Genomic DNA, 25,978 nt, shown 5'->3' on the forward strand with positions numbered 1-25,978 from the left:
GAAACGAGATCTCCAAAATAAAAGCCCCCGGTGTTCAGGACGGGAGGAAAGAGCTTGTCACCAAGACAACCCCTCGGGTCACTATCTCACCCCACCCCACAGTCCCCCTTAAATCTACTCATCCAGTCACTCTCACACCCTCATTACCGTCCCTCACTCAAACCCTATTCACCCTCACACCTCTCTGCTCTCCATCACTCAAACCCCATTCACCCTCACGCCCCTCTGCTCTCCATCACTCAAACCCCATTCACCCTCACGCCCCTCTGCTCTCCATCACTCAAACCCCATTCACCCTCACACCCCTCTGCTCTCCATCACTCAAACCCAATTCACCCTCTCACCCCTCTGCTCCCACACCCTAACACCATTCACCCTCACACCCCTCTGCTCTCCATCACTCAAACCCCATTCACCCTCTAGGGTTAAGGATCAAGGTGTGTACAGGCCCATGCGCACACACAAAACCCTTCCCAGGGACCCCTGTGTGAGTTCAGCAGCTGTGTGTATCAGTGGTCTAAAGGGCAGAAAGTCTCTCTGATTGGACTAAAACACCTGCAGAGAGATTAAAGGCCGCTGTGTTTATTAGTTTCCCGCCACCTCTACCACCAGACTCTATTGTCTACCTCCACATTCCCGCTCGTCTGTCTGTTTGTTTTCCACCCCCAGCCCCCAGCCCCCAGCCGTCTATTGTGAGACTTAGATGAGGTTGCAGAATCTGGCCTCATCTGAACAAATGACCTTTCCAGCCTTTTCTCATTTGGTTTAAAATACGGGACGTTTCATTAACTTCCTTACATGGCGTGTGGCCAAGCTGTATATCACTGACCCCCCACCCGCCCCCCCCCAAAGCCAACCCATACTGCCCCACAGCAAAGACCCACCATTCAAACGTTTCCATTCAATGCACAGAGGTCCTTTAATTCTGCATAAGTACAATGATAATCCTTTGTAATTGCCATGCAGTTCATGGACACTCTTTGACTCCTGTGCAATGACACTTGTCCCAAGCACAGGTGAATGCATTCATTACAATGTAGCAATGGCCAGTCAGATGTGGGGGTGGGGGTGGGACAGAAATGGAAGCCAAGGGCAGAGACAAAGATCAATTTCTCTAACCCACCATCTCTACACAGTAACACTGGCAGCCTGCTTACCCACAGTGAAGTGGAGCAGGGGGGGAGCGGGTAGAGCTTCATAAACAGTTTATTCTGTGGCATTCCCCAGGCACTCAACAGCTGCCAAACTAAGCCAGAGGAACAGGCAGCGCACTTCAAACACTGACGTTGTGCTACCGGGGAGGGGGGGTGGGGGGGGGGGGTAGGCCTGCCAACCTCACTACCCCTAAAACCCCCTTAAGCCTGTGTGTCAATTACAGTTCACGTCCTCGACGACTCTCTACGTCCCGTCCCCTCACTACGAGCTTCCGCTTCTGTTCTTTCAAAAAACGGAGAAGAAAAAAAAAATGGCTGAAAATTCAAAGTCCCCGCAGGCCTCCCAGGTCTGACGCAATGTCCAGCTCCACAGAGCAGCTCTGGTCTAACGGACGCTGCAGCTGTAATGATTGTATCAAGGCTTTGATTTTTCCCTCCCCTTTTTTTTTTTTTTTTTTAACAGACTGGGTTATTTTCCGGGGGAAGGCTGTGCTGCCTGTTCCGGGAGTGCTCTCCACTACTGCCCCGTTCCATCAAGCGCTCGATCATTCAGCGGGCGAGGCGAACCGGGGGGGGGGGGGGGGTAAGGGCTGGTCACAGAGTTAGAATCCGCGGCAGAATCAACCTCTGCTCAGCAAATAGCAGCCTGCCTGTTTAATACGTCGCCCCCGCGTGCGAGAGTAATAAACAGATCCCTATCGCCGCCGATCTCTGGCAGTCTGCCGGCGGCTGTTGATGGAATACGAAGCGTACTGTGACCTGAAGAGAAACAAAAATGAAACAATCCCCCCCCCCAAAAAAAAAAAGTGAAAAAGCAAGCCCTATTTGCTTTGGGCTCCCTGGACGTGCCGGACCGCCGTGGCTTCAGAAAGCAGACTCCCCGCAACCGGACACCTGCGCCAGAACCACGACACCTGTGGCGTTTATACGGTCGGCTTCAGGACTCGGGAGCGGCGTGAAGAGGAGGAAGCGGCACGAGGGGGGGGAATCTGAGGCGGCGTTCCGGTTCAGGGCCCCGCGTGGTCACGGAAGAGCCTGCCCTGGCATACAATACCCAGGCCTTATTATGGTCTGCTGAGGAGACGCGGAAGCAGGGGGAGCGACTAGCCGCCACAACCCGCAACGGGCTTGGCTCCCGTTCTGCACCGCTGGGGGTGGGAGGGGGGGGGGTGTTCACCAGGGAAATGAGCCGTCTCTCCGATGGCCGACACGGCCAATAACATCCAAGTGCGGTCACCCTGACCCCCAGAGCCCCTGACCACCCACACAGCAGGGTCCTGTCCTTGTTTCACTCCATCACATTCAGCTCAGAGAGAGGGAGAGAGAGAAAGAGAGAGAAACCCAGAGGGAGGGGGGTGTGTGGCACAAGGGACATCTCACAACACACACACATGCAGACATAAACAATAAGGTCTCGCTGGGTACTCAATAAAATCAGACGTTTCAACTAACCACTGCACCACAACAGAAGCCCTTCGGGTAATGTTGGTTTTTAGAATTAATTGCAGCTCCTACAACCCCATTCGCTTGTGAGCCGATACGTCTGCGGTACAGGCAGAGATCTCCCAGGTAGATACAAAAAGAGGCTGCTGCACTCTTAAACATGCCAGCAAGCTTAAGCCTGGGTGCTACATCTAAACAAAATGCAATCATGGTCACAAGAAGCACAAACGTTGTATTAAAGACAATGAGCATTTCTGAAGGAGCACCGCAATGTCACACTGACAGCCAATCCAGAGAACCCAGAAGGCACCAGACTGTGGCTACTCCGTCTCTCCATTGACTAAAAGTCAATGAAAGAAAAAACGAAGTGCACATCTTATTTCAGCCATTCTTCAAGATCCAAACGGTGTTGATTTTGCTTTCTGCTGCTTTATGGCAAAATGCTACATTAATTTTGGACGCTGAGCTCATCAAAAACTCCCTAAATAGGAACAACCAACAACCAACAGAATTGGCACTGGAATGAAAGTAGCATACTTAAGTTTCCCTCGGTCATCCCATTCGAACAAAAACACACTGAGCAATCAGCTGAGCAATAATTAACTTGTCTGATATCCTGTGCAAATAACAGAGTAAAGGTTCGCAGTTTACAAGCAGTGTGAGCAGACTGCACGAAAAATCAACGTCATTCTCAAGCATTCCCCCCCCCATTTCTGCCAGTACAGAGATTACCAGCTAAGGAAGGACGACTAAGTTCAATGGCACAAACTAAAAAGATAAGCATGTTGCTCTTTGTCTTCAATGTATGTCACAAACTGCCGTAGAAAATCCGATTCTACGTCGTTGACGTAGCTATTGCAAGGAACATTTCATCAATAAATTAATTCGGATTTATCAAGCGCAACGGTAGATAAACTTCTATTGCAATTTAATACGTGAAGCCATAAAATATCTCCAGTCTTCGGGAAAAAATAGCATGTGCAAACTAGAACTCATAATGGAGTACTAACGACGTTTTGTCCCGAGGGAGACGCGCAAGCCAACGAGTAAAGCCAGTTTAGCCAACCGATGTCTGAGTCACACCAGCACGTCAAACTCCACGTTATTCTGACAGTAATACGACCTGTTCTGAGGGGCGAGCCCTGTCGTTCTGTGTACTTTTAGCGTGACTGGGAACGTGGAATTCCAAAAAATAAATTCCAGAGGAGGAGCAAATGCATGAAGGGGCTGCGGTATGACATCTCCGCTGCTGCCCAAAGCCAGTGTCGAGGGAGAGACGGGGTAAACAAACAGAAAGGGACGGCTTCACAGCGCGGTAGTGTCATTATTCCAACTCACTTTATGAAGCACCGAGCTCCCTCGAACGTGTAGCCTTCCTCCCATCCTGTTGGCAAATCTGTATGGGGGTGGGGGGGTGGGGGAGAGAAACAAGTAAACAAACGCGCATAAATAAACTGTTACGTGAATCGTAGCAACAGTGGTGTTGGGGCACATACGTGTGTGATATGTTAATGATGTAAGCTGAGAACAAGCGTGCCCACAGCTGCAGAGGCATCGCGTGGCACGCCTGTGTGATCTGCAGTGCCCCCATATGCGAGCTGGGGACTGATCGTTTCCCCAGCTCCGTACAACAGAGTCTCTAGCTAACCAAAAAGCAAGCTAGTTGGCTATTCGCCTCTCAGCATTTCTGCCAAACGGCAGATCACATCACCGTGTTGCCTTGCGATCGTTACCCAATTTCGTAACCATTGCCTCTATATCGTTTTAATTACTATAAGCCATTTGATAACATCGACTTGCGCGCCTGGCGAATATATCGAATTTCCACTTGAATGGATGCTGTAGCTAACGTTACCCATTTTATAATCGCATTTGGCGGTATTGTGCTAAACAAGTGTCTGCAGCCCCTAATAATATCACAACATCTCCATGCAATTCCGATTTCCAATTATCTTGCAATCCATTACGAATGAGTGCAATCCATACACCACATTAGCTTGATAGTTGGCTAACTATAGTTTCTGACGGTGCAGATGCGCACAGTCTGCAAGACGTGAAGATAAAATCAACAATATTTAAGATTAATTCTCTGATCAGCTATCTAGCTGACAGGCTGGTGTTACTTACAAGAAAGCTAGTTAGCTAACGTTAGCTTACAAACACCCGTCTATTCGTCGCTGTTAGCTACAATATCCCAGTGCTTGTCTTGCAGATACCTATATCGATGATTACTGTGTTTTTCTGACACTGGTAAACTTTAAACAGTCTGATAAAACTGTCATAGAATTGAACTTTAAACAACTCACTCGCATATTACTGCGTTCTCACTCTCGAGTTTACCTGTGTGGTGGTACTGCTGGTGCAAAACGGCTGTTGCTGCAGCCACCACTTCAAATTTCAAGCACTCAAACTCAAACAGCGCCGAGAAACAAACAAAAAACGGTTGGTTTCTAAAAGTACTGCTATACTGAGGGCAAGCAGTCATAACAAAATTTTTGTAGTTTCCAAATATACAACTTGTAAGCAGTAAAAACATTTACCTGTAGTTTTTCTATGGCCAGTAATTACGGCCTCGCCAGTGACTGGATGCAACCAGGTTGTGCTCTTCGCTTCTTCACTGTTGGTAAGAAATGGGAGAAGGTAAAGCATATAAATATGTTCAGTTAAATATTTGAACCGAAACAAAGAAAAAGCACCCCAGCCTAGTATCCAGACGATATTTACTTGATAAAGAAGACGCGTCCGTCCCGGGTTACCCCATAACTCCAAGAAGACGGGAGGCAAGAGAGCCACTCCGGGTTCAGATCCGCCGCCATGTCTGGCAATCTACCGAGATTGAAGTGCGCGTCTCCGCTCAAATCGCGCGTACACGGAAACCCTGGCAACGGGGATTGAGAGCGAGCGGAGCGTGCCGAACCTCTGGGGGGCGGGAGCGTGCTTGCGAAATTTTGGATTTTCCTGTAGTTACAGCACGGTGAGCAAATGGGAATAGGGACATCCGGTGTGTCTTCATTCATAATAAGTATTAGAGAGATTGCGAGAAGAACCCTGTAATGCTTGCAATTGATCAAATATATAACAAGAGCTTTAAGGGTCTGTATCCACTCTGAGATAAAAAAAAATTGTTATCTTTGTCCTCGCCACTTAATGTGGCGAGTTTTTACGTAAACACAGATATATTTGACAGTTTTTCTTTGATTAGATTTATATTAACTGTCGCATTGGTCATCCCCTAGCAGCCTACCAAACGTTTCCTGTCCGAATTATGCAACGAGGTCCAAGGCAACACGTTTTGTTTATTTGTTTGTATGTCTTTCTTTCTTTGTGCAGGGGTGTAGCACAAAATTCTGGGCCCTATACATACTGTAAGCAGTCTCTGTGGGCCCCCTTCCTCTCTTGATCCATGTCTCTCACACATCATTCCAGGCTTTTCGAGGGCCCTTTCCCCATTCGGGCCCTGGGTAGTCAGTCCCACTTTTCCCCCACTACGACGCCCCTGTCTTTGTGTGCTATATTTTATGTATTTTACTCATTCCCATAATGCAAAATGTTTTAGAAAAGATGATAAAAATTCATGTATACATGCATATATTTTTATTTATCACCTCTAAACCACCACAGAGAAAAAAGATGACCACTGTGCCATCCTATTAAACTTCTTTCTCTTTTATTCTTCCTCTGGTCAAGATAATAATTATACTGTACAATGACAATTGTTGTGTTACAAGAAAGCAATTGTATGACAATGAACACACTGGAATACCATAAAACAAGAACAACAACAAATCAAACTGAAGTCTGGAGATCAAACTTCTTTTGGGAAATTGTGGTCAGTGTTGATGTGTAAAACTTTAACACATCAAAACTTTAAAGGTTAATACAGTAGCTGAGAGAAGCAATATTATTATTGCACATTTGCGCATTTTGTGTCATGGACTTTGATACAATAGATTTTTTTACCCTCTGATATTTATTGTTAGTAATTTCATTCATGCCATGTTTGCAGACTCAACCTTTATGACAACATGAAATTGTCTGGAAATGTTAAATAATACATTCTTACAAAGATGCAAAAATATTCAAATATTCATCCTTTGTAGGTGTAGGCATCTACAAGTCATGTAGATGTTAATTCTAATTTGTGTAACTTGTGCCATTTTCTGTTTTTCTTTTTAAAAAATCGTATACACTATAAATCAAATATTAATATGTCATAAAATTGGAGCTCATTACCAGAATGAAAAATTGTATTCCATTAAGGATTTATCCACAATTCCTTCAGATGTCTTAAGCAAACACTGTGAAATACTTTTATCTGTAGATCAAAACTAAGATTTATGCATGGGTGATGTGTCACATAATATATCCATCCTACACTTCTGTCTTCCCTGACAAAATTGGGAATTTGTGGACCAGCCCTCAACTGGATTGCGTCCTATCTCTCCGGCCGCTCCTTCCAGGTTGCCTGGGCCGGTGCAGTATCAGCTCCTCGTCCCCTCACAACTGGGGTCCCTCAGGGCTCTGTCCTTGGTCCCCTCCTCTTTTCTCTGTATACTAGGTCCCTTGGCCCTGTTATTGCCGCCCATGGCATGTCATATCATCTCTATGCAGATGATATTCAACTTTTCTACTCTTTCTCTCCCACAGACACTCAGGTCTCCGATCGCATATCCGCCTGCCTGAGTGACATCCAGAGCTGGATGACCAAACACCAGCTCAAGCTCAACACAAACAAAACGGAACTTCTCCATATTCCTTCTCTTACCTCTCCCACTTCTCATCTCCCCATTTCTTTAGGAGACACTCCCCTACACCCTTCACAGAGTGCCCGAAATCTTGGAGTTGTGCTCGACAACAGGCTGTCACTCTCTGAGAATATCGCGGCAACCACCCGGTCGTGCAGGTTCATCCTATACAATATTCGCAGAATAAGACCACTCCTCACCAATTATTCCACACAGCTCCTGGTCCAGGCCATGATACTGTCACGTCTGGACTACTGCAACTCCCTCCTGGCTGGCCTCCCAGCATCAGCCACCAGACCCCTTCAGCTCATCCAGAATGCAGCAGCACGTCTGGTTTACAACCTCCCTCGTGACTCCCACGTCACTCCCCTCCTCATCTCCCTCCACTGGCTACCAGTGCAAGCTCGCATCCGGTTTAAGACACTGGTGCTTGCTTTCCAAGCAGTCAAGGGGTCAGCTCCTGGTTATCTGCAGAAGATGATCAGACCCTACAAGCCGGCCAGATCGCTCCGATCGGCTACTACAGGGCGGCTGATTCCTCCCCCTACACGAGCAGCAACAAGGTCTCGACTCTTTGCAGTTCTGGCCCCACGATGGTGGAACGATCTTCCAGTGGAGGTCAGAACAGCAGAGTGTCTGAGCACCTTCAAACGGAAACTCAAGACGCACCTCTTCTCTGTGTACCTCTCTCCTCTTCCCTAAACCCCCTCCCATAACTATAAAAAAAAAAAAAAAAAAAAAAAAAAAAAAAATTTTTGTTCAGACTATCTTGTTTCTCCTTATTGTATGCATCATAGTAAAGGCTTTTTATCTACATGTTGTTCAATGGACTTAAGCGGACTTGATCCTGAGTTTGGTTACTCTGTTGTAAGTCGCTCTGGATAAGAGCGTCAGCTAAATACCTATAATGTAATGTAATGTAATGTATAGTCGATACATAATAATAGGCTGTAATATTTAAATTGCGGGTCTACTGTGAAATTGATGATGTCAGAGTCAGCCGTGGTGTCAGATTTCCGCAGAAGCATTGCATCACTGCCGAGGAACAACTCTTTACCCTTAATTCTCGAGTGCACACCCTGTACAATTTACGGCGGACTTGATGTGCCACGTCACAGCTACCACAACAAGTAAATGGACACGAATGGCCCATTACAATAAATGCATGGTACTGCATGACCATGAATGTGACTGTTAGAAAATATGTTTATGGCAGTGGTTCACAACCCTGTTCCTGCAGAGCTTCCTGTATATATATATATATATATATATATATATATATTTTTTTTTTTAATTTTTATTTGGCACTCCTGATTCTACTATTTAGCAGTTTAATGAGATCTCAAGCTGTTGGATGAAGTGTGTATTGTTAGGGTCAGAGTTAAAACCTACAGGACAGTACATGGTTGGGAACCACTGGTTTATGCAATATAACAGATGGTTAAGTGTGCAATCCAGCAGAGAGAGTAACAGAGTTATATTTAATTACTGTTCAGTATTGTTCAAACCCAGTTCGATTGAACTCCCTATTTCTGTATGAACAGTGATGGCAATGAGATTCTCCATTCACAATAAACCATACTGAGAGATCTTATTAAGCACTTAAAATGGCTGTTTTACATCTGACCAAAAATAAGGTGATATCAGACATTTTCTTTATGCATACTGCTCAAAAATATAATGCAATTTATGTAATCAGACTTTCCTTTTTTATTATTTTTTCCATATTAAATGTTCATTTTGAATTGATTTTAATTACTGATCTCAGTTTGACATCATATGGCAAATGCTAAATACTGAGTATGAAAACCTGAGGTTATTCTGAAGTGTTGCGTAGTTGCCAGACCTGTTTTCCTGAGAAAATTCCTGAGTGCTGCAATTGAATTTGGGGCTTGAACATAGTTTGTTCCGTCAATCCTAAATGGATTTATATCTTGGTATGTCAGGGATGCAGCTTTAGGCATTCAAAACCAAAGCGTGTGATGACTTAAATGGGACAATGGGGGGCAATGTGAAGGACACAGTTGATCATAATGAGGAGTGGCATTATTTTTTATTTATTTTTTTAACCCAGTGAAAAGTGTCTAAGACATGGCATGCATGTAAATTCTGTGTTTGTGAGGCATGGCTGGTTCTGCCCTCCCAATGCACACACACACACACACACACCCCTCTCTCCACCAAATCAATAATGGGCTCAGTGTGAGGGGCTTTAGCAGATTAGCCTGTGTGTCAGTGGGGACCGTTAAAAGCCCCCTTTCCTGCTTTGGGACAGTAAGGCAGCCATTAAATAAAGGGCGTGTTTTCCACGGTCCATATTTCAGAGAGAAGCGCGAGCAGATTCAGGGTTTTCAATAAAAGGTCTTTTTTTATGCACTTTTATCGATCAACCATAATGTGATCTGTCCGGTAGGAGACTTCAGGGAAATAGGAACTTTAAACCGCAGATCATTTTTGAAGAAAGTCTTTTTTTTTTAAATCTCTGGTTTGTTCAATAGTTATTTTATTTAAAAACATATTCAGCTTGTGCAATATAAATGTTTCTGTGTTTTTTAAATCTTGTTATGACAGTAAGGCCCATGTAGTTTTATTTCACGAAAATTAATGACTTTCTCAAGTGCCAATCAATGCTGATGAGTATTTGTGCTTTAGGAAAATATCAAAATGGTTGGAGGTGCTTTGAAAGAGCAGCGAGTCACACACGTACTGATTATTGATGAGGGTCCCACAGAGCTTTGCTCTTGATCTGCTGTTTGAACTGTAGACACGGCTCCTTCTGATGTCATCAGCAGGCAGAGAGAGAGAGGGAGTGTAAGAGGAGAGAGAGAGAGTGGAAGAGAGGGAGAGAGACAGAGAGAGAGAGAGAGAGAGAGGGAGAGCGCCTCAAGTTTCTACTGGGGGGACAAATCCACCTGTTGTTCCTACGTCACTCCTCCTGTCCAGCGCGTAATGAGAGAGGCTGACCTCATTTCGATGCCAGGGCTCGCTGCATGGCTGTGCCAACTGCGCCAAGGCATCGTGTTTCCCCCGACAGAGCTGTCAACATGCCAGTCTGGGCTCTGTCAAGGGCTCCGAGCTGGTACATTAAAGCGAGTATTAACTTCACTGGGTGTGCATTTAAAACAAGAAGAAATAAAAAAAAATCTTGTCACCTACAGTGCATGCTACTTTTCAAGCGCAGGCAGTAAAAGCCGAACTGAAAAATGGGAGTGAGTAGTCGTGCTGGGGAAATGAGGCATCCTGAGACAGAATGTGGAATTGCCACCTGCTGTCAATCAGAGGACGCACAATATGTATAGTGACATGTATAGTGTCAATCAAAAGACTTTCCACAGCAACACTCTATGGCTAACTCCACAGCAAACAGCCCATTAGACCCTCCCCTTTTAGACCTATAGGCTCCTTTTGTCCACCGCCGATCTGGCTCTTCTATCCATACTCCGTGTCACATGGGCTAGGGGTCTGCTTCCCCTAGCAGGCCTGTGCAATCAGAACTAACAAAGATGAGTCAGCCAACGCAGCGGGTATTGTGCCTGCTCTGTTGAGGGCTTTGTGCTGTGCAGTGTCAGAGAATCTCTCTCTGATCTGCCGCAGTTCTGACTGTGGCAGCGCACTCCAGGTGAGCTCACTTTAAACTGAGTGATGATTCTGTTATTGCCTACATGCTTTTATTAATATTATAATGTAAAAATAATATTCATGTCAATTTACTATTTCTAAAGTGACATTATAATACCCAGCCAGAGAGCCACTCAAAAAAAAAAAAAGACAGGAGGAGCTGATTAAGCTCAGCCAATGAAGCGTCTCGGATGGTGACGGATGGCTGCTACAGCTAGGCTAAACAACACATTGCGTTGTGGCATACAGTCATAGTTAAAGCGCACACACATTTTGAAGGCCTTCCTGACAAAATATTTCACTTACAGAGAGCGTCCCCACAAGGAGCACGTCAGGCCTGCGTGTGTCGGGCAGACGTGATGTGACTGAAGATCGCCCCAGCCCTGCACAGTACTGACAGACACCATTATCCAAGATGGCTCACATAGGCCACGTTTGACATGCTCTTCGCCAATATTGCCGGATATTTTCTGACATAATTCAGGTTACAGGTCGCTGTAAGTGCAGTACTTAGCTGGAGGGCACAATGCCAGGTCCTTCACATGTTAGCCACAGTGATGCCCCGTATGGTGCCCAGCAACGCCACAATATTCCTGGCATTCCCAGCTGCTGGAACATTCCACGAGGCCTGTGACGCTGGTTTGAAGGTCAAGCGGATGGAGGGGTAGACAGGGGCCCCCTGGCTGAACCTGACGCAGGCGACGAGGAGAGGCTGTGCTGGGCGGGAAGCTCCAGAGCGGCGCGGGTAAAAGCAGGGGGGAAACGCTGTGCTCCTGGACGGGGGGGAGAGTGCAAGCGCAGTGAAGTGCACAGCTCATTTTCGGCTTGACCTCTTCATCGGCCCGCCATCGATCAGGACCGAGGGGGAAAAAACACCACTGCGCAGAAAAGCAGGGACGGGAATCGCGATAAATCTGAACTGGGACAGTTCCATGTGCTCGTGCTTTGGTCCTTTCCCCTTCGCCTTTTAAATCACTCAAGATGATTGTCTGCCTTTTCACACTGACCAAAACTGTTGAGAAAAAATATTCAACACTTTTATACCGCACTCACTACGAAGCAAAAGCATACAATGCATCAAGACCGTGTTCACAACACATTATGGTAAATTAATTATGCATTATGAATGTGAAATGGTCCACAATGAGCAAATGAAACGCACATTTTTCCATGTATGTCCGTCAACCAGCCAGTGAATCAAAAGATTCAGGTCATTTTTTGGCTTAATGTCTAGTGAGTTTGATTCATAATGCATAACGCCGGTGTGGGTGGTTCTGAAGGCAGTCATAAGTCATGCCACCTTAAAATACATCATGCATCCATCCATTATCTATACCCGCTTATCCTGGGCAGGGTCGCACGGGGTGCTGGAGCCTATCCCAGTGTGCATTGGGAGAGAGGCAGGAATGAAATACATCATAAATATATTAATTTATAACAAATGCAGTAAATGCAATTTCATATGCAGGGAATATCACAGAAATGTGCACCAGCTGCTGGATGCTCATTCGGTTAAAGCACTATGTTGTGGTGCATGAATGAGCCAAATAGCCTTGGACCAAATCCGGACCATGGCAGTGCTTACCATGGCCAGTAGCTCCACAGGGCAACGTGCAATAGGCAATTGTGTCCAACTTTTCTGTTTAAGTTTCTGCGCAAGGTCTGTAATCCTGTGAGGTGTTAGAAAAGACCATATGCTCAACATTTAAATATAAACAGTGCTAATACTGATCGCAATGGATAAATTATAACTTGTATTGTTATTCATAATGTTTCAATAACAAGCAAGCATATGCCCAGGACCATGCAGTTTCAGAGTTACTTCACATTTATAATGTATGTTTACATAGTAGTTACACATTTTACTGTAGCTATGTCAGAGTTAAAATCACACACCCACGGTTACTTGAATGGTTGCACCTATGAAGGCCTTTTAAGGGGTGGCATCTTGCCAAGAGAAAAAGCCAAAGCACAGTCTTAAATGTTTTATAAGAAACATCGTTTAAAATGTGATCACTCCTTGGTCATGATTTCAAAGATTATACAACGGGTTGACAAAGGCATTTTATTAGGAGGCAAATATAAGTCTCTGGAATGACTTCTGGAGTCATTATTACACTCCTATTGCAGCCACCCATTCATTGTCTGCTCTTTGAAACTGAATTTGACTGCATATATTGTGTACATATAAATATATATATGTGTATGTGTGTGTGTGTGTGTGTGGCACAAACAAATCAAGTAATGCTTGCACTCTCAGTCCAAGTGGCCATTAATCAAGGAAAGGAGTGTCATCAATAGTCAGGCAATCGGTTGCTCAATAGCATAAACAGCGTAGGCAATTTGGCTTATCCTGCAGTTAAGAGAGGGCTGGTGCACTGTACTGCATCGACGTGCGATGGAGGCGCCCGACTGGTTTGCGGTGATTTACAGAAAAACAAATCCTAAATAATGGTGTTGAATGAGTCTGTCTGCTGGGGATTTACACCGGACCACACCCCTGCTGCCAGCCGTAGGTGCACAGCACAGACAAGGTGTCTCATTCCTGTGGTCAGGGTGGCTACAGTCTGTGGTCTGTCATGTTTTTGTGTGTCTCTGCATTGAAAGTGCCGTGTCTCCAATTTTAACAAAATTGAAAACAAGGTTCTTTCAATATAGAGACACAAAAGAAACATCATAAACCACACTGAAGGCTCCAATTTTGTTCAAATTGGAGACTAGAATATGCTTTTTTAAACATAATGTTACGTACTGTCACAATACTAGAGCTGGAGATTTAGAAAACTGTCAGAACTCGTTCTCAAAAATTGTCAAGCACTGGAGGTGGGCACAAATATACATAAAAACATACAGTATGCATGTTTGTTTATCCTCCTCAGACCTGGCAGAAAAATGTTTTTGATATAATGTAGTTGTCTTGGATGACAAAAATGTTGTCACAGTGAAAATATTTTCAAAAATAGTATTTATTTTTACTGAATGTCCCTTGTAGGATAGGTTTCAGCATAGAAGAATATATGGTTCTCGAGATCCAGAGCCTCATGTCACCTACAGGGGACACAACTGAAATTCCGGGTCTTAAGAGGTCACATGACATTGTATTTCTTACTTTTAATCACACATTGGCTCACAGGATCAACAATGAACGTGGGATAATGTGTTCATTATCCAGTCTTCTTTCCTTTTTGCATGAATGGCATCTGTCTTCTCACACATCTTGCTGCAGTATATTTTCGCCAGCAGGCTCCATTTATTTAAAGAATAAGACTCAGAGAACCAATCACGTTCGTGCGCCAAGAGCAGTTAAATAGATCATATCAGTCAAGCTAATGGTTCTAAGTGCCCCAGAGGGGAAAGAGGTGGATCTCTGCAAGCTGGCCTGGGAAGCTCCACTCTGCTCCATCATGCTAAAATGGGACAAATGGCCAAAGTTTGGCTGCTTCAGCCCTCTCCATTTTATGCCTTTTGTTTCCTGTTAATCCCGGCCTTCTTCCAGTAATCAAGGTCAGTTAGGAAATTAATGGTGGGATCAAAGCTGGAGGAGTTACCAAGAATGCCATGGAGTCTGTCTCGCTCTCTCTCTCACTCCGGTGTTCAGGGATGAAGAAATGTTTGAACATTGAGAGCTTATGTCTGAGTCCCTTTCCTTCAGCTATGAACTTAACTGACCTTTTCCTGTGAGAGTGTCCATGTGTAGTTTGTGCATAGTGGAAATTTCATTGTGAATGAAAAACAAGAATTTCTCTTTCAACAGCTGCCCTCCATTGGCAGGATTTGCAATCCCTATTTCATTTTTATTTTTTGTCATTTTTGTTTATTGTAAAGAGTTTTTTTGTCTGACAATGGAATCACTGTCTGCATATTGCATATAGATTCACTCTTACACAGAAAACACTTTCTCTCTCATGTTTGATGTTCCCATAGATATGCTGGATATGCAGTTTTTTTGTAATAGTTTTTTTGTGTGGAAGTTTGTCCAGCTTGTGTTGTGGAGGAGGATATTCAGGTCTCAAAGAATGCTCAATTGTGTCCTTTGACATTTTAATGGGAAAAATGATAACAAAATTAAATTACAGGAACTACATGAATGATTTGTGCCAAGCTGCATAGAAATGGAGGATTTAACTTTTATCTTGGCTGAATATACAAGTAGAATGTATTGTCCTACAAGAAGATATTTTTTGCACATTGTACATTTATATAAATTCACATAAGGCACAAAAGAAAAAAAAATCCCACAGGAGAATCAGCATTGTCTTGGTACTTCATTCAAAACAAGGTAATAAGCAAAAGTACAAGTCAAAAGATGGGACCAGGATAGTACTTGGAAAGAAATGAGATCACCAATGTCACCTCTGCCAAAACAATCGGGAAAGGGACACTGAAGCTTTGTGAACCGCATGAAAGAAAACAGACTAATCTCTCTCCATTCTAAACCTAAGGCTTTCTATTTTCCTGAGCGACACTGAGAAAATCTGTTGATTAAACTGAAGCATGCATTCTTGGCTCTGGGGGGGGGGGGGGCAGTGGAGGCTGGGGACAGGGAAGGTGTGGTGCCTGTAGTTCTTTCTGAAATGTCTAGATATTGGCATAAATGAAAGGTCAGTGCTAAGACACCATTAATTTCCCTTTGCCTTCAGGAAGGCGGGCATTTCTGTGGTCCGATCGGCGGTCGCCTGGACGCCTCCTCGGTCTCTTGCCAGAGTAAATGCTTTGCACTTCGCTCTGCACATACCACCCTGAACCCCCCCCCCCCCTCGTCTCTCCCTCCCCCTCCCCGGAGAAGACCTAGGTCAGGAGGGCGGGGGAGCGACAGAAGGAGGGGAGTCTCCCATATTTGCTTAAACTCTTCCTGCCCCATTTCCTCCAGCCCGAGAGGAAAGCCCAGGATCAGGCCATCATCCCCAGCCAGTCCTCCCAACGTCTTCACCCTGGCAGGCAGGATATCTGCGGCCTTCCAGATGAGCCTGAACCACCTGCCACCAGCCTGAGCCAGAGACAGGGGCAGGACTGGCACTACCAAAGCACGGCAGGTCGCGGGTGATGGTTACTGATTAAGAGTGTTTTTTTAGTCACATTTAGTACATGTAGATTAATTACATGTAGATTAATTATCTTAATTGTAGATGGTAGATTAACTGTAGATTAATTAAAATGATGTATTCTGATGAATTACACGACTCAGAAAGCAGGGAAACGTCTACAGCAGCACGTGATGAAAAAGTGCAAACAACCCTCATTTCCCTCTGCGCAACCAATACCAGAACATCGGTTTCAAAATGATTCATTTTGTTAACACACGTATCCCCAGCGCAGACGCCTTACACGACCCACATTTATTAAATATTATCTATTTTGTATGGCTGGATATTTACCGAAGCACCTTTGCTTAAGCGAGCAACCGCACTTGGAGTCCCATTTGGAAACCGAATCACCTTTGGCAACCTTTGGGTTTCAGGCTCGGCCATTTCACCCACACGGTCTCCGCGCCAGACTGGCATTAAGGAGGGCGTCGGCCGGTGGTGACACAGCCGTCCACGCCCGCAGGGAGGGGCTCCCGGTTGTTTGCGTAACGTCGCCGCGTCGGCTGCGTTGATCCCCGCGCATTAATGCAGAGTGCAGTAATGCCAGCCTGCGCCATAACTTATGTGAGAGCCTCCTTCTTAGTGTTTTCCAAATGTTCACTGTCCTACCACTGAGAGTAGCACTCACGCCTACGTTCAATCTTATACCGACCGCAGCCGAAAGATGATATGATTTCGACAGGGTAATTCTGCCACGGTCAGCTCTGCTCTCAAAAGAGATTGCAGTTTTCAAAAGACAGACAGACGAGCACGACGTTCTATAATACGTAGTCAATGGGGGAAAATAAATCACCAGCAACAATGTAGACCAAAAGCTTGAGAGGATAACGCATGCATTTCTTTCATTTATTTATTTTTTTGCCAACAAAGAAATAACCAGAACAAGATTTCCCAGCGTCAGATGAGACAGCGGGCCGTAGTTAAACATGCCCCCTTTCAATACTGGAGTGAAAGCATATTTCTCATTCTGCTGAAGGGGGAGAAAGGGGAGCGCTGGAGCACAGGCCCTGTCATCTGAGCGTTCGGCAGCCCTGCTCTCTCTTCTCTGGGGCCCAGAGAGCGGCAGAACAAACAAAATGAAGCAAACAAATGCGGCAGATGAGGTGAACGGAGCCCCTCGGCCCCTCGCCTTCTGTTTGCACTCTCAGACGGCAGAAAGCAGGCACTGCAATGCAATGCAGCATAGCACAGCACAACACAGCAGAGCACAGCCATGCAACGCAGTGCAACTCAGCACAGCACAACACAGCAGAGCACAGCCATGCAACGCAGTGCAACTCAACACAGCACAGCACAGCAGCACAACACAGCAGAGCACAGCCATGAAACACAGCACAACACAGCACAGCAAAGCAACGCAACACAGCACAGCAATGTAATGCAACACAACCCAACACTGTACAGCAGTGCAGCACAACATAACACAACACAACACAGCACAGCACAGCAGTGCAGCACAACACAACACAACACAGCACAGCAGTGCAGGACGGCACAACACAGTACAGCACAGTGCAGCACAACACAGCACAAAACAGCACAACACAGCACAGCAATGTAATGCAACACAACCCAACACTGCACGGGACACAGTGAAGCGCAGCACAATGCTGAATGCAGGAATAATTAATACCGGGGGACTACATTCTGTCTGACAGCCATGGAGCTACGTCCTAAACCTTTTCAGTTATGAATTTAAAGAAGCAATGCTTTTAACTTCTGCTTTTATAAAGCAGTTTATTTTTTGTTTATTTCAGAGACCATTACGATAGCATGACGACAAAACAAAGTAAACACAACAGACTTCCTTAAATTATTGTCACTGTGTTGCATTTATTGAATCAGCTACTGCATAAACTGTTGAAGACTACACTATTTGTGCTTTCACTTTTTATATTTTGGTGCATCAGCATATTTTACAAGGAAACAATTGTCTCAATTAGTTTGATAGATATTACCAGAGGTACTAAATTACAAACTTAAAGTGAAGGAATGTCAGCAGGTTTTGTCCAAATACAGTAAATGTACACCATGAGGTTTTCTGGTCTTTGTATAGATCACTCCCACCAGCATAATTAGCCTATCACTTGCATCCACCCATCAGTATAATATAGCTATTATCTATGTTATACTGATAAGTACTGATAATGCCTCCACCTGACATAGCCAACAAGCAACACTAGCAACACCAATGGGATTTGCCACTATGGAAAATGACTTGGTGTTTGGAAACAGTGGACCTCTCTTCTGCTGTCACAGACAGAGGTGTCTCTTGGTTAAACCATGGGCCTCTAAATATTCACAGCTTTGCTGCATTGACACAAACAGCAGGCCTGGAGATAATGAAAATTGCGAATAAACCCAGGGAACACTCTCAGGAACCTGGAGGACCTCAGCAGAGATGCCGTCAAATACTTTCTCAAGGTGGAAAAAAAAATCTCTGTTCTGAAACATCAATTTTGAGATAGCTCTGCCACACAAATCAGGCCAATATTTCAGCTGATAGTCATTAAGAGATGGAATGGTTTACCCACTCCGTGTGCGTGCGTGCGTGTGTGCACATGCACACGTGTATGTTGCTTCTCCAGTCAGAAGAGAGACAGAGAGTGAGAGAGAGTTGTGATCCTATTATTGTGCTAACATATGCTTTCCAAAAGACCGTTCGGAAAGTTAAACACAAAGTTCAGGATAGCCAAGGATTTAACAGGCATACTGATAAATACGGGGTGAAGGGTGAAGAGAAACTGCATGTCTGTGTGTGAGAGGCAGAGAAATTCTGTCAGGTCTGATTTGGATTCTCTCTGGTTAATATTGTGCAATATAAAATTACGTAACAAGTGCTAGGGTTACAAAAAAAAACCTGTTTTTTTTTTTTTTTTGGATCATGCCCGGCCAGACTTGAGGCATCAACATGTAATTAATAGATGCATATTATCAAACAGCTGTTGAGGCCCTTTGTTCTGGCTCCAGCACAACAGGGCCCTCTGGCTCAGGCACACTGTATGAGAAATCTCTGGAAAGGCATCTTTGTGGAGCTCGCATGAGCTCATCTGCTGGAATCGAGCAGTACTAGCAGGAAATGTGTGCACGATTTTAAACCACGCTGCTTTGCCAGCTGTTTACATTTATTTGCCATTGTCTGTTGCCGTTGGTTTCAAGGCTTTAATTATGGTCTGTGCCCCCTTCCCCAGCATGTTTATTTTCCGATTAGATAATTTTTCTGATTGCTGAATGTCAGCCATTGTCCTCTTTGCAAGCATGCAGAGTAAAATTGGTACTGTTTTCCTCATTAATCAGTTGGGTGATGTAACTCCTCCCCTTTTGCACTGTGATGTCATAGATATGGCCTGACCCCTCCAAGCAGGAATTTTACCGTTCTCTCCTAGAATGGATGCAGTCAAACGCCCTCTCTATCACTTCAACTTGAAAAACCATTTAATTATTAAGGAAAAAAGAAACCCCAAAAGCAAGAAAGAAAAGAAGAAACATTAGCAAGAGCCTTAAATACCCTCATCAGCTTTCACAGCAGATAACCATCGTTTTCAAGGAGAGCATCATGGGAACTTTGCCTGCCAGCTCATTATACTTTTATTTATACGGTATTTGTTTCTGCGATGGAAGCTTCATTTCTCCTCTGGGACGCGACTCTCGGCTAGCGGGTCCAAAACAAGCAGCCCGGAATCACGCTCCCGCCCCCTGCGGTGCGCGGTGTTTGGAGGAGAATCTGATTTCTCCTTTCTCTTTCGCACCATCTCTGCGTGACACCTCGAGGTCCTCCTCGTTCCACCGACCCCCGCCGGAGAGCCCCTCGCTGGCAGACGTGTAACACATCTCTCACGTTGCGTAGTTCGTTATGTGCGTACTTTTCGTTTTTTTTTTTTATCGCTGCACTTCTGACAGATTCCATTTGCCCGTGTTTTTCCTGGAATCTGACGTTGCGTTCTCAGTGCCGGCTCCACGCCGAAGAAAAAGCCGAGTTTCAAATGACCTTCAGCTCAAAAGACGGTCGCAGAAATTCACGATTCACATCATTCACTAAAATCTAGCAGGACGCTAAAACCCTTTCGCTCGCGAGCGACTTCTTGGCGCGGTGCAGTTGCGAGGGCGTGGGGCAGCGGCCGGGATCAGCGATGGGAAAGTGAGTGTTTATCTGCTGCTCGCTGATCCGAATGAATCATAATATTTCGCCATGGAAACCAAAGCGTGATTGACAGCACAAACGAGTGACAGCAATGCCGTAGCTCCACCCATTGTGAGTTCCTTGATGTCTCACTCTCTTCTCGGTTGTCAGAACCTCCTGGGAGTCGCGGTTTGTATCACCTTATATCAGCTGCTATACACTTCAGAAAGGTACCTTAACCCTTGTACTTCGTTGCTCTGCTATAAACCCAGGGGTGTGGTGCTGCACACTGTCTGCTGACCTGGATATGTGACATGAATACAGTGAATATATTTTACAGATAAGGCACTGAAACAATTGTAAATACACTTTCAGAACAAAGGGTTCCAAAGGGATCCCCTGTGTCACCACAGAAGAACCCTATCTAGTTCAAAGGTTCTTTGTCGAGCAAAATGATTCAATCTGGGAGCTTTCACACTTTTTGAACCTACTAGAGAGGGTTCCATAAAAAGGGTTTCCCTATGGACGCAAGCTAAAAGACCCCTTTTTTCCTGAGAGTGTGCATATAGAGGTGGTTACATCAAAACCACCCCCATTTGAAAGCAAAGCATATCCACTACTTTTAACTGCAAGCTGAGCCTACCACTACCGCCAGCCAATGACCACAAGCTGACACACAACATTCTAACAGCATGGCAGTGAACTTGCTGAAACAAAATGATGTACTGAAGTGTAGCTGTGAGAACACAGTATTAGTTCTTACCTGATATCAAATTGCTGATTGATGTAAAAGGTTGCGTTCACTGTGCATTGCACCTCCATCATGCACACTTTAGGACAGGTGGTCAAAATCGAGCTTCAGTCTGTCTGGTAAAAAACAGAATTTTCGGCAACTGTTGAGCTCAACAGACATTTCAGCTTGTTGGAACAGTTTGCAGTTCTTTCAAGCTTTATGTAAAAAAAACTTTTTTTCTTTTTACATATTTTAACAATTGTTTTCTACAAGGACTTTAAAATAGTTCATTTCTCATTCAAGAGTCAATAATTATATACTGCCTTCTGGGACTGTAATTGAAATGGTTCCAGCAGTAATTTACAACTTAAAAACTTACTTACTCAAACTACAATTCTCAGTCTACTGGGTGAAGGACCCACTAGGCTGAGAATTGTCAGTGTACCATATAGAAAGCAATGCTTTGCCAATTTTTCTTTGAATGTCTATAATTAACACATAATGGGCCTCCCACCTCATTTTAATTTCGGCACAAGTGAAATGATTCTCTCTCTGGATTACAGAGAGCACGTGAACATTTTCACACTCGCTATCCAAAAGACAAGCACAGCAATCTCGGTCTCGTTGCCATGCTCCCACCAGGCTATAATGTCAGCCCAGATAGCCATGGCACTAAAGCTCTAATGTGTGCCGTTTGTTCACTCGTTCTGGTCCGGCATAAATCTGTCTCCCAAACAAAAGTGCATGCCGAATGCGATTAACCAGGCCAGCAGAAAAAAAAAAGGAAAAAAAGACTTTTTTCCCCCATTCTTCCTGGAGATGTCTGTTCATGGCTTGTCATGTGGCATCTGTGCACAGTGCGAAGCTTGTTAGCATTGGAAACCAGCCTGAATTCTGGGTGCCTTGAGCGAGATTAGACCTGAAGCTAAAAAAAAAGAAATAAAATCAATGCCCCCCCCCAACCTCCTTCCACGCTGTCGGGGCAACTAGAGTAAGGGGTCTGTTTTCGGAACCACAAATAGTTTTGGGGTCGAGGCCCCCAAGGTCAGGACTGAGAAGACTTGTGAAGGAATTGTGGGAGTTCAGTTTTTAAAGGAGTGTAATCCATTGGACTCAGCGCTCCTGAGTGGCCAAACTACAGCCTGGCAGAGGTTCCTGCTGTGGTGTGGATAGTGATCTCCAGCCTGCTTTCCAAGGGACGGGGAGAGGAGGGAGGCGGGGGGTGCTGAGGTTGACCTTAGCCTCCCATACCATGTGACACTGTGGAACTTTCCAAGCCACAGAATGCTTGCAGTGCTCATTCCCTGGCGCCCCATGCCAGGCACACACGGAGAGGGACGGCCGACCGGAGGGACTTATCGGCGAAATGCGGCCAGTCGACGTCGGGAATGCCGAGGATGATGGGAAGGTTTACAGCGTGTTGTGACTCTGTCACCATAGTGCTGTGCACAACACACCTGTTTGTGTTTGAAAAAGCTGCATGACGCACTGACTGAAGGACCTCATTCTCAATTTCCCTTTGACTTTCTTTATATTTCATAAATGTATTTTTCTTTGAACTTTACATTAAGTAAAAACTCTAGTTTAATACAGCTCTAAATATGTCCCTTAAATTAAACTTTGGGATGACCTGCTGTTTATTATTTATTTACAAATCTCACCTTCAGTCTGACAGTAAGATTTAAAAAATATATATATTAATAAATATTAGTTAGAAAGAAGTTAAAAACAGTGTACATACTCCCATCCCTAGATGTGGAAGTTTATTAATCTGCTTGTTCAAACTCAACACATTCACCAACATTACTTGACATTGACCATTGACAATGGATTTGCACGTCTGATTCAGTTACTTTTTTAATTATTTAGAGCTATTTCTTGCCTGTAGACATTGCACCATGTTTGCATTCTGAACCCGGGCACAACAGAGGCTGTAAGTGACCCCGGGGACACAGCAGATCACACCTGGCTCCTGTAGTACACAAAGCCAGACTGCTCACCTCCGACTGAGAGCAGCCCTTTCCACACCGCTGCACCGCATCAGAAATCAATGTTAATCAACACCGCCAATCCATTGGCAGGCATTGAGTGAGCTGCATAGGCTGAACTTGGCCTGAGAAAAATCCATTTTCGCAGTAAATCAGCTGGATCGGCATGAACTTGACTGCACAAATGAAGTAAGCTTGCGCAGAATGCAGCACGTGTGCAGTACATCATGCAGCATCTTTCCACACACAGTCTCATTAGCAAGGGGTCCTGAATGTTTCTTAATATGTTTTTTTCTATTTCAGAATCTGTCACTTACGTAATTACTCTGTAATTAGGTCTAATCAAACAGGCAAACATTAAAAATAATTGATTATAATTGGGCTTGTTTGACTGTATATAAAATGCTTGTTTTCCTAAGGACATTTCAGCGAGCAATTTACAGCTTTGGTCTTTGGAAATGCACATATGAAATGAAGCCATTAACAAAATAATTAATGCATGAAGTGGATTAACTCCTACTTTAAGTTGAAGTGCATCTCTGAGTTCAGCCGAGAAATGGAGAAATGAAGAAAAAATAGATTTCCGCTGGGCTTTCCCAGTCTGAAACATAAATCACAGTGCATAAAATATCTTTCTGAGATTGCTTTTGCATTTTGAGGCCATGTTGCCCTCCACATTCCCTCTCCCCGACTCTTCTTGTTTCCAAAGCAGAATATGCAAAACTACGTCTTCTCTGCACTGGATTTCTTACATCGGCAGCCATTCCCACAAGTTTCCATTATGGTTCGAGGTCATGAGCACAAATATAGAGTAGCCATTATGAGGACATAATACAGTATTTGGTGATTAGTCCTGAACCTCTGCAATCACACCTGCCTCCACCCCCTCATTTACAGGCCAGGGGGGCAAAGTCACACTCCTAGAACACTGACGGGTAGAGACACATGATTTTAAAAACAGTCTATTATAATCAGCTCCGACTATTGCCCAATAAACGATTTCATTTCTGAGGGATTGCACATTGATTTTTTAGCTTCTCACTTTATGTTTTCCTACCAGTATGATTCAGTGGCCTCACAAAACAACTCATGGACCTGACTCAAAATCACGTGCTCTGGGGCAGCACAGAGTGTGAATCGCTGGCATCGTGCCAGAATTGCCACATGCAAAACTTTGGTTTTGGGAGACATGTCAGGACATAAGATCGAATTGCAAAAAAAAAAATAACATCAGTGTCACAGAACAAAAGATGTTTGTAGTGATTAATGCTGTTGAGCAATGAACATGCCAATATAGTTAGGAACCAGTCCCTCCCCGAAGAAAAACTAGTGCTTCGGTGTTGTGTAAATGAATCAGTTTGTCTTCATTACTTACCTCTCTCATAAGATTGCCTACTTGAATCAATACCGCAGGTGTTGCTCCTAATGAATGTGATATGGTTACAGGCATATGAGAACACACCTATTTAGCAAGCTATTTACGCCGTGCCAAAGTTCACAAAAACAATCCTTTTCCTTGCAATTTTTTTTTTGTCCTGACATGTTTTAACGAGTTCCCCGTTAAAAAAACAATAAAAAATTAATGCGATTGATTTTTACCGCAAATATTAATTCTGAGAGAGGGCACGCGGCCGGGCCTCCTGTGTGAAACGTCTCCAGACGGGCGCTTGGCTCGGTCAGTTAGCCGCCGCACAAAGGAAGTAACGGCGTGATCACGATAACGTTATTTCACCGTCTAATCGCTGCCCGGGAGAATTTGCCGTCGGGGCGTCCGCTGCCCTCCCCACATTACGAGCGGTGATTTAGAGCTCCCCTTACGCTCCGCGCCTCCTGAATCACCACCTCTGTCTGCTGGGCATCTTTGGGCTTCTGTTACGGCGCCCCACCTGTCCTCACCCCCCATCACTTTCACCTCCTTCTGCGCTCCTTGATGGGGAGAAAAGCACTCAGAAGCAGAAGGATCTCCAGGAGGACTCTTCAAGAAGACATAAATGCCGAATATAAATGGCAGGGTGTCTTAACCCCAAAGTTCTTAAACAATGCGTTGTGTAATAATCATGATTATAGTGGCCCTGCGATAGATTGGTGGCCTGTCCAGGGTGTAGTCCTGCCTCTCACCCAATGCAATGTACTCCTGCCCCTCACCCACAACCCTGCCCAAGATAAGCGTGTATATGTAGATACTGGATGGATGGATGATTATAGTAATAATTTTGCAAATCGAATTGAATTGATCAGGATCACTCTGTAAAAATAAAGGCCACTACTAGTATCTCTGAAAGATAGATTTTACCCCAGGAAATGTTATGTCTTTGAGATGATGTTGGTGTTAAGGCTGTAGGTGTTAATGAGGGTGTACGTACAGTAGTTTCCTATCGGGTTTAGAGCAGTGGTTCATAACCTTTCTTCAATCAACTTCCCTTTTGAAAATCTGATTAAAATTGACTAGGGTGGAGGAAGCTGGGCTAGTGTACTTGATGAATTCTTTCATAGCCCTTTGACTGGAGTTATGCAAAGTAAACATTTCAGTGATTTTTACATGTTCTTTTTAACTATCATGGGAGCCTGATTATTATAATTCATTGTAACAGGAGGCTATTGTTTGGCCAGAAATGATTGCTTTCAGTGCCAAATTTGGCCTGGAAGGGCTCTTACATTAATTTTAAGTTTCAGTTCAGTGGACTGTGCTGCCATGTGGCCAATACAGCTGTTCAGATGCAGAATCAAATTCATGGTTCACAAGCTGCAAATTCTCATTCCTAAAAAATTTTATTGTAAGATTGTTTCACTGACTGTACAGTACTTTAAATGCTGTAGTTAAAAATACACTGATATTATTCACCGATGTTAAGTAAATAAATTGTTCTTATTATTTATAAACACATTTTCTTGACACCCATTTGCTTGTTCCAATAATATAATGAATGCAAGAGTACAATCTTCTGGGATGGATGTTTTTCTTTCAAGTGGGTTACAATGTATTGTAAAAGGTGTAGTTAGGGTGCTGTAGATGGTGTGTAGGGTCCTGCATGTTAAACTGTGTAGGTTGATGAACTGTAGAGGGAATAACATGCCATAGACTTTCTCTCTGCA

At 44.4% G+C, this 25,978-nt stretch overlaps 1 protein-coding gene across 19 annotated transcripts in view; it reads right to left on the bottom strand.

The window, feature by feature from the left end:
- The window catches only part of plekha5 (pleckstrin homology domain containing, family A member 5), a 166,202-nt gene extending 160,701 nt beyond the window's left edge, over nt 1-5,501 (bottom strand). For 16 of the 19 annotated variants that reach the window (XM_064342830.1, XM_064342846.1, XM_064342840.1 and 13 more), the window contains exons 1-3: nt 5,322-5,480; nt 5,138-5,214; nt 3,936-3,993 (exon numbers count right to left, since the gene is read on the bottom strand). In XM_064342830.1, the coding sequence (XP_064198900.1) occupies nt 3,936-3,993; nt 5,138-5,214; nt 5,322-5,413 (227 nt within the window). In that variant the 5' untranslated portion in view covers nt 5,414-5,480. Of the gene's footprint in view, nt 1-3,935; nt 3,994-5,137; nt 5,215-5,321 lie in introns of all 19 variants that reach the window. The other 3 variants (XM_064342850.1, XM_064342849.1, XM_064342851.1) reach the window with 3 other exon arrangements.
- Between the last annotated feature and the right edge of the window lie 20,477 nt (nt 5,502-25,978).

The sequence above is a fragment of the Anguilla rostrata genome, chromosome 7 (genome assembly GCF_018555375.3).
Source record: "Anguilla rostrata isolate EN2019 chromosome 7, ASM1855537v3, whole genome shotgun sequence".
NCBI lineage: Eukaryota > Metazoa > Chordata > Actinopteri > Anguilliformes > Anguillidae > Anguilla > Anguilla rostrata.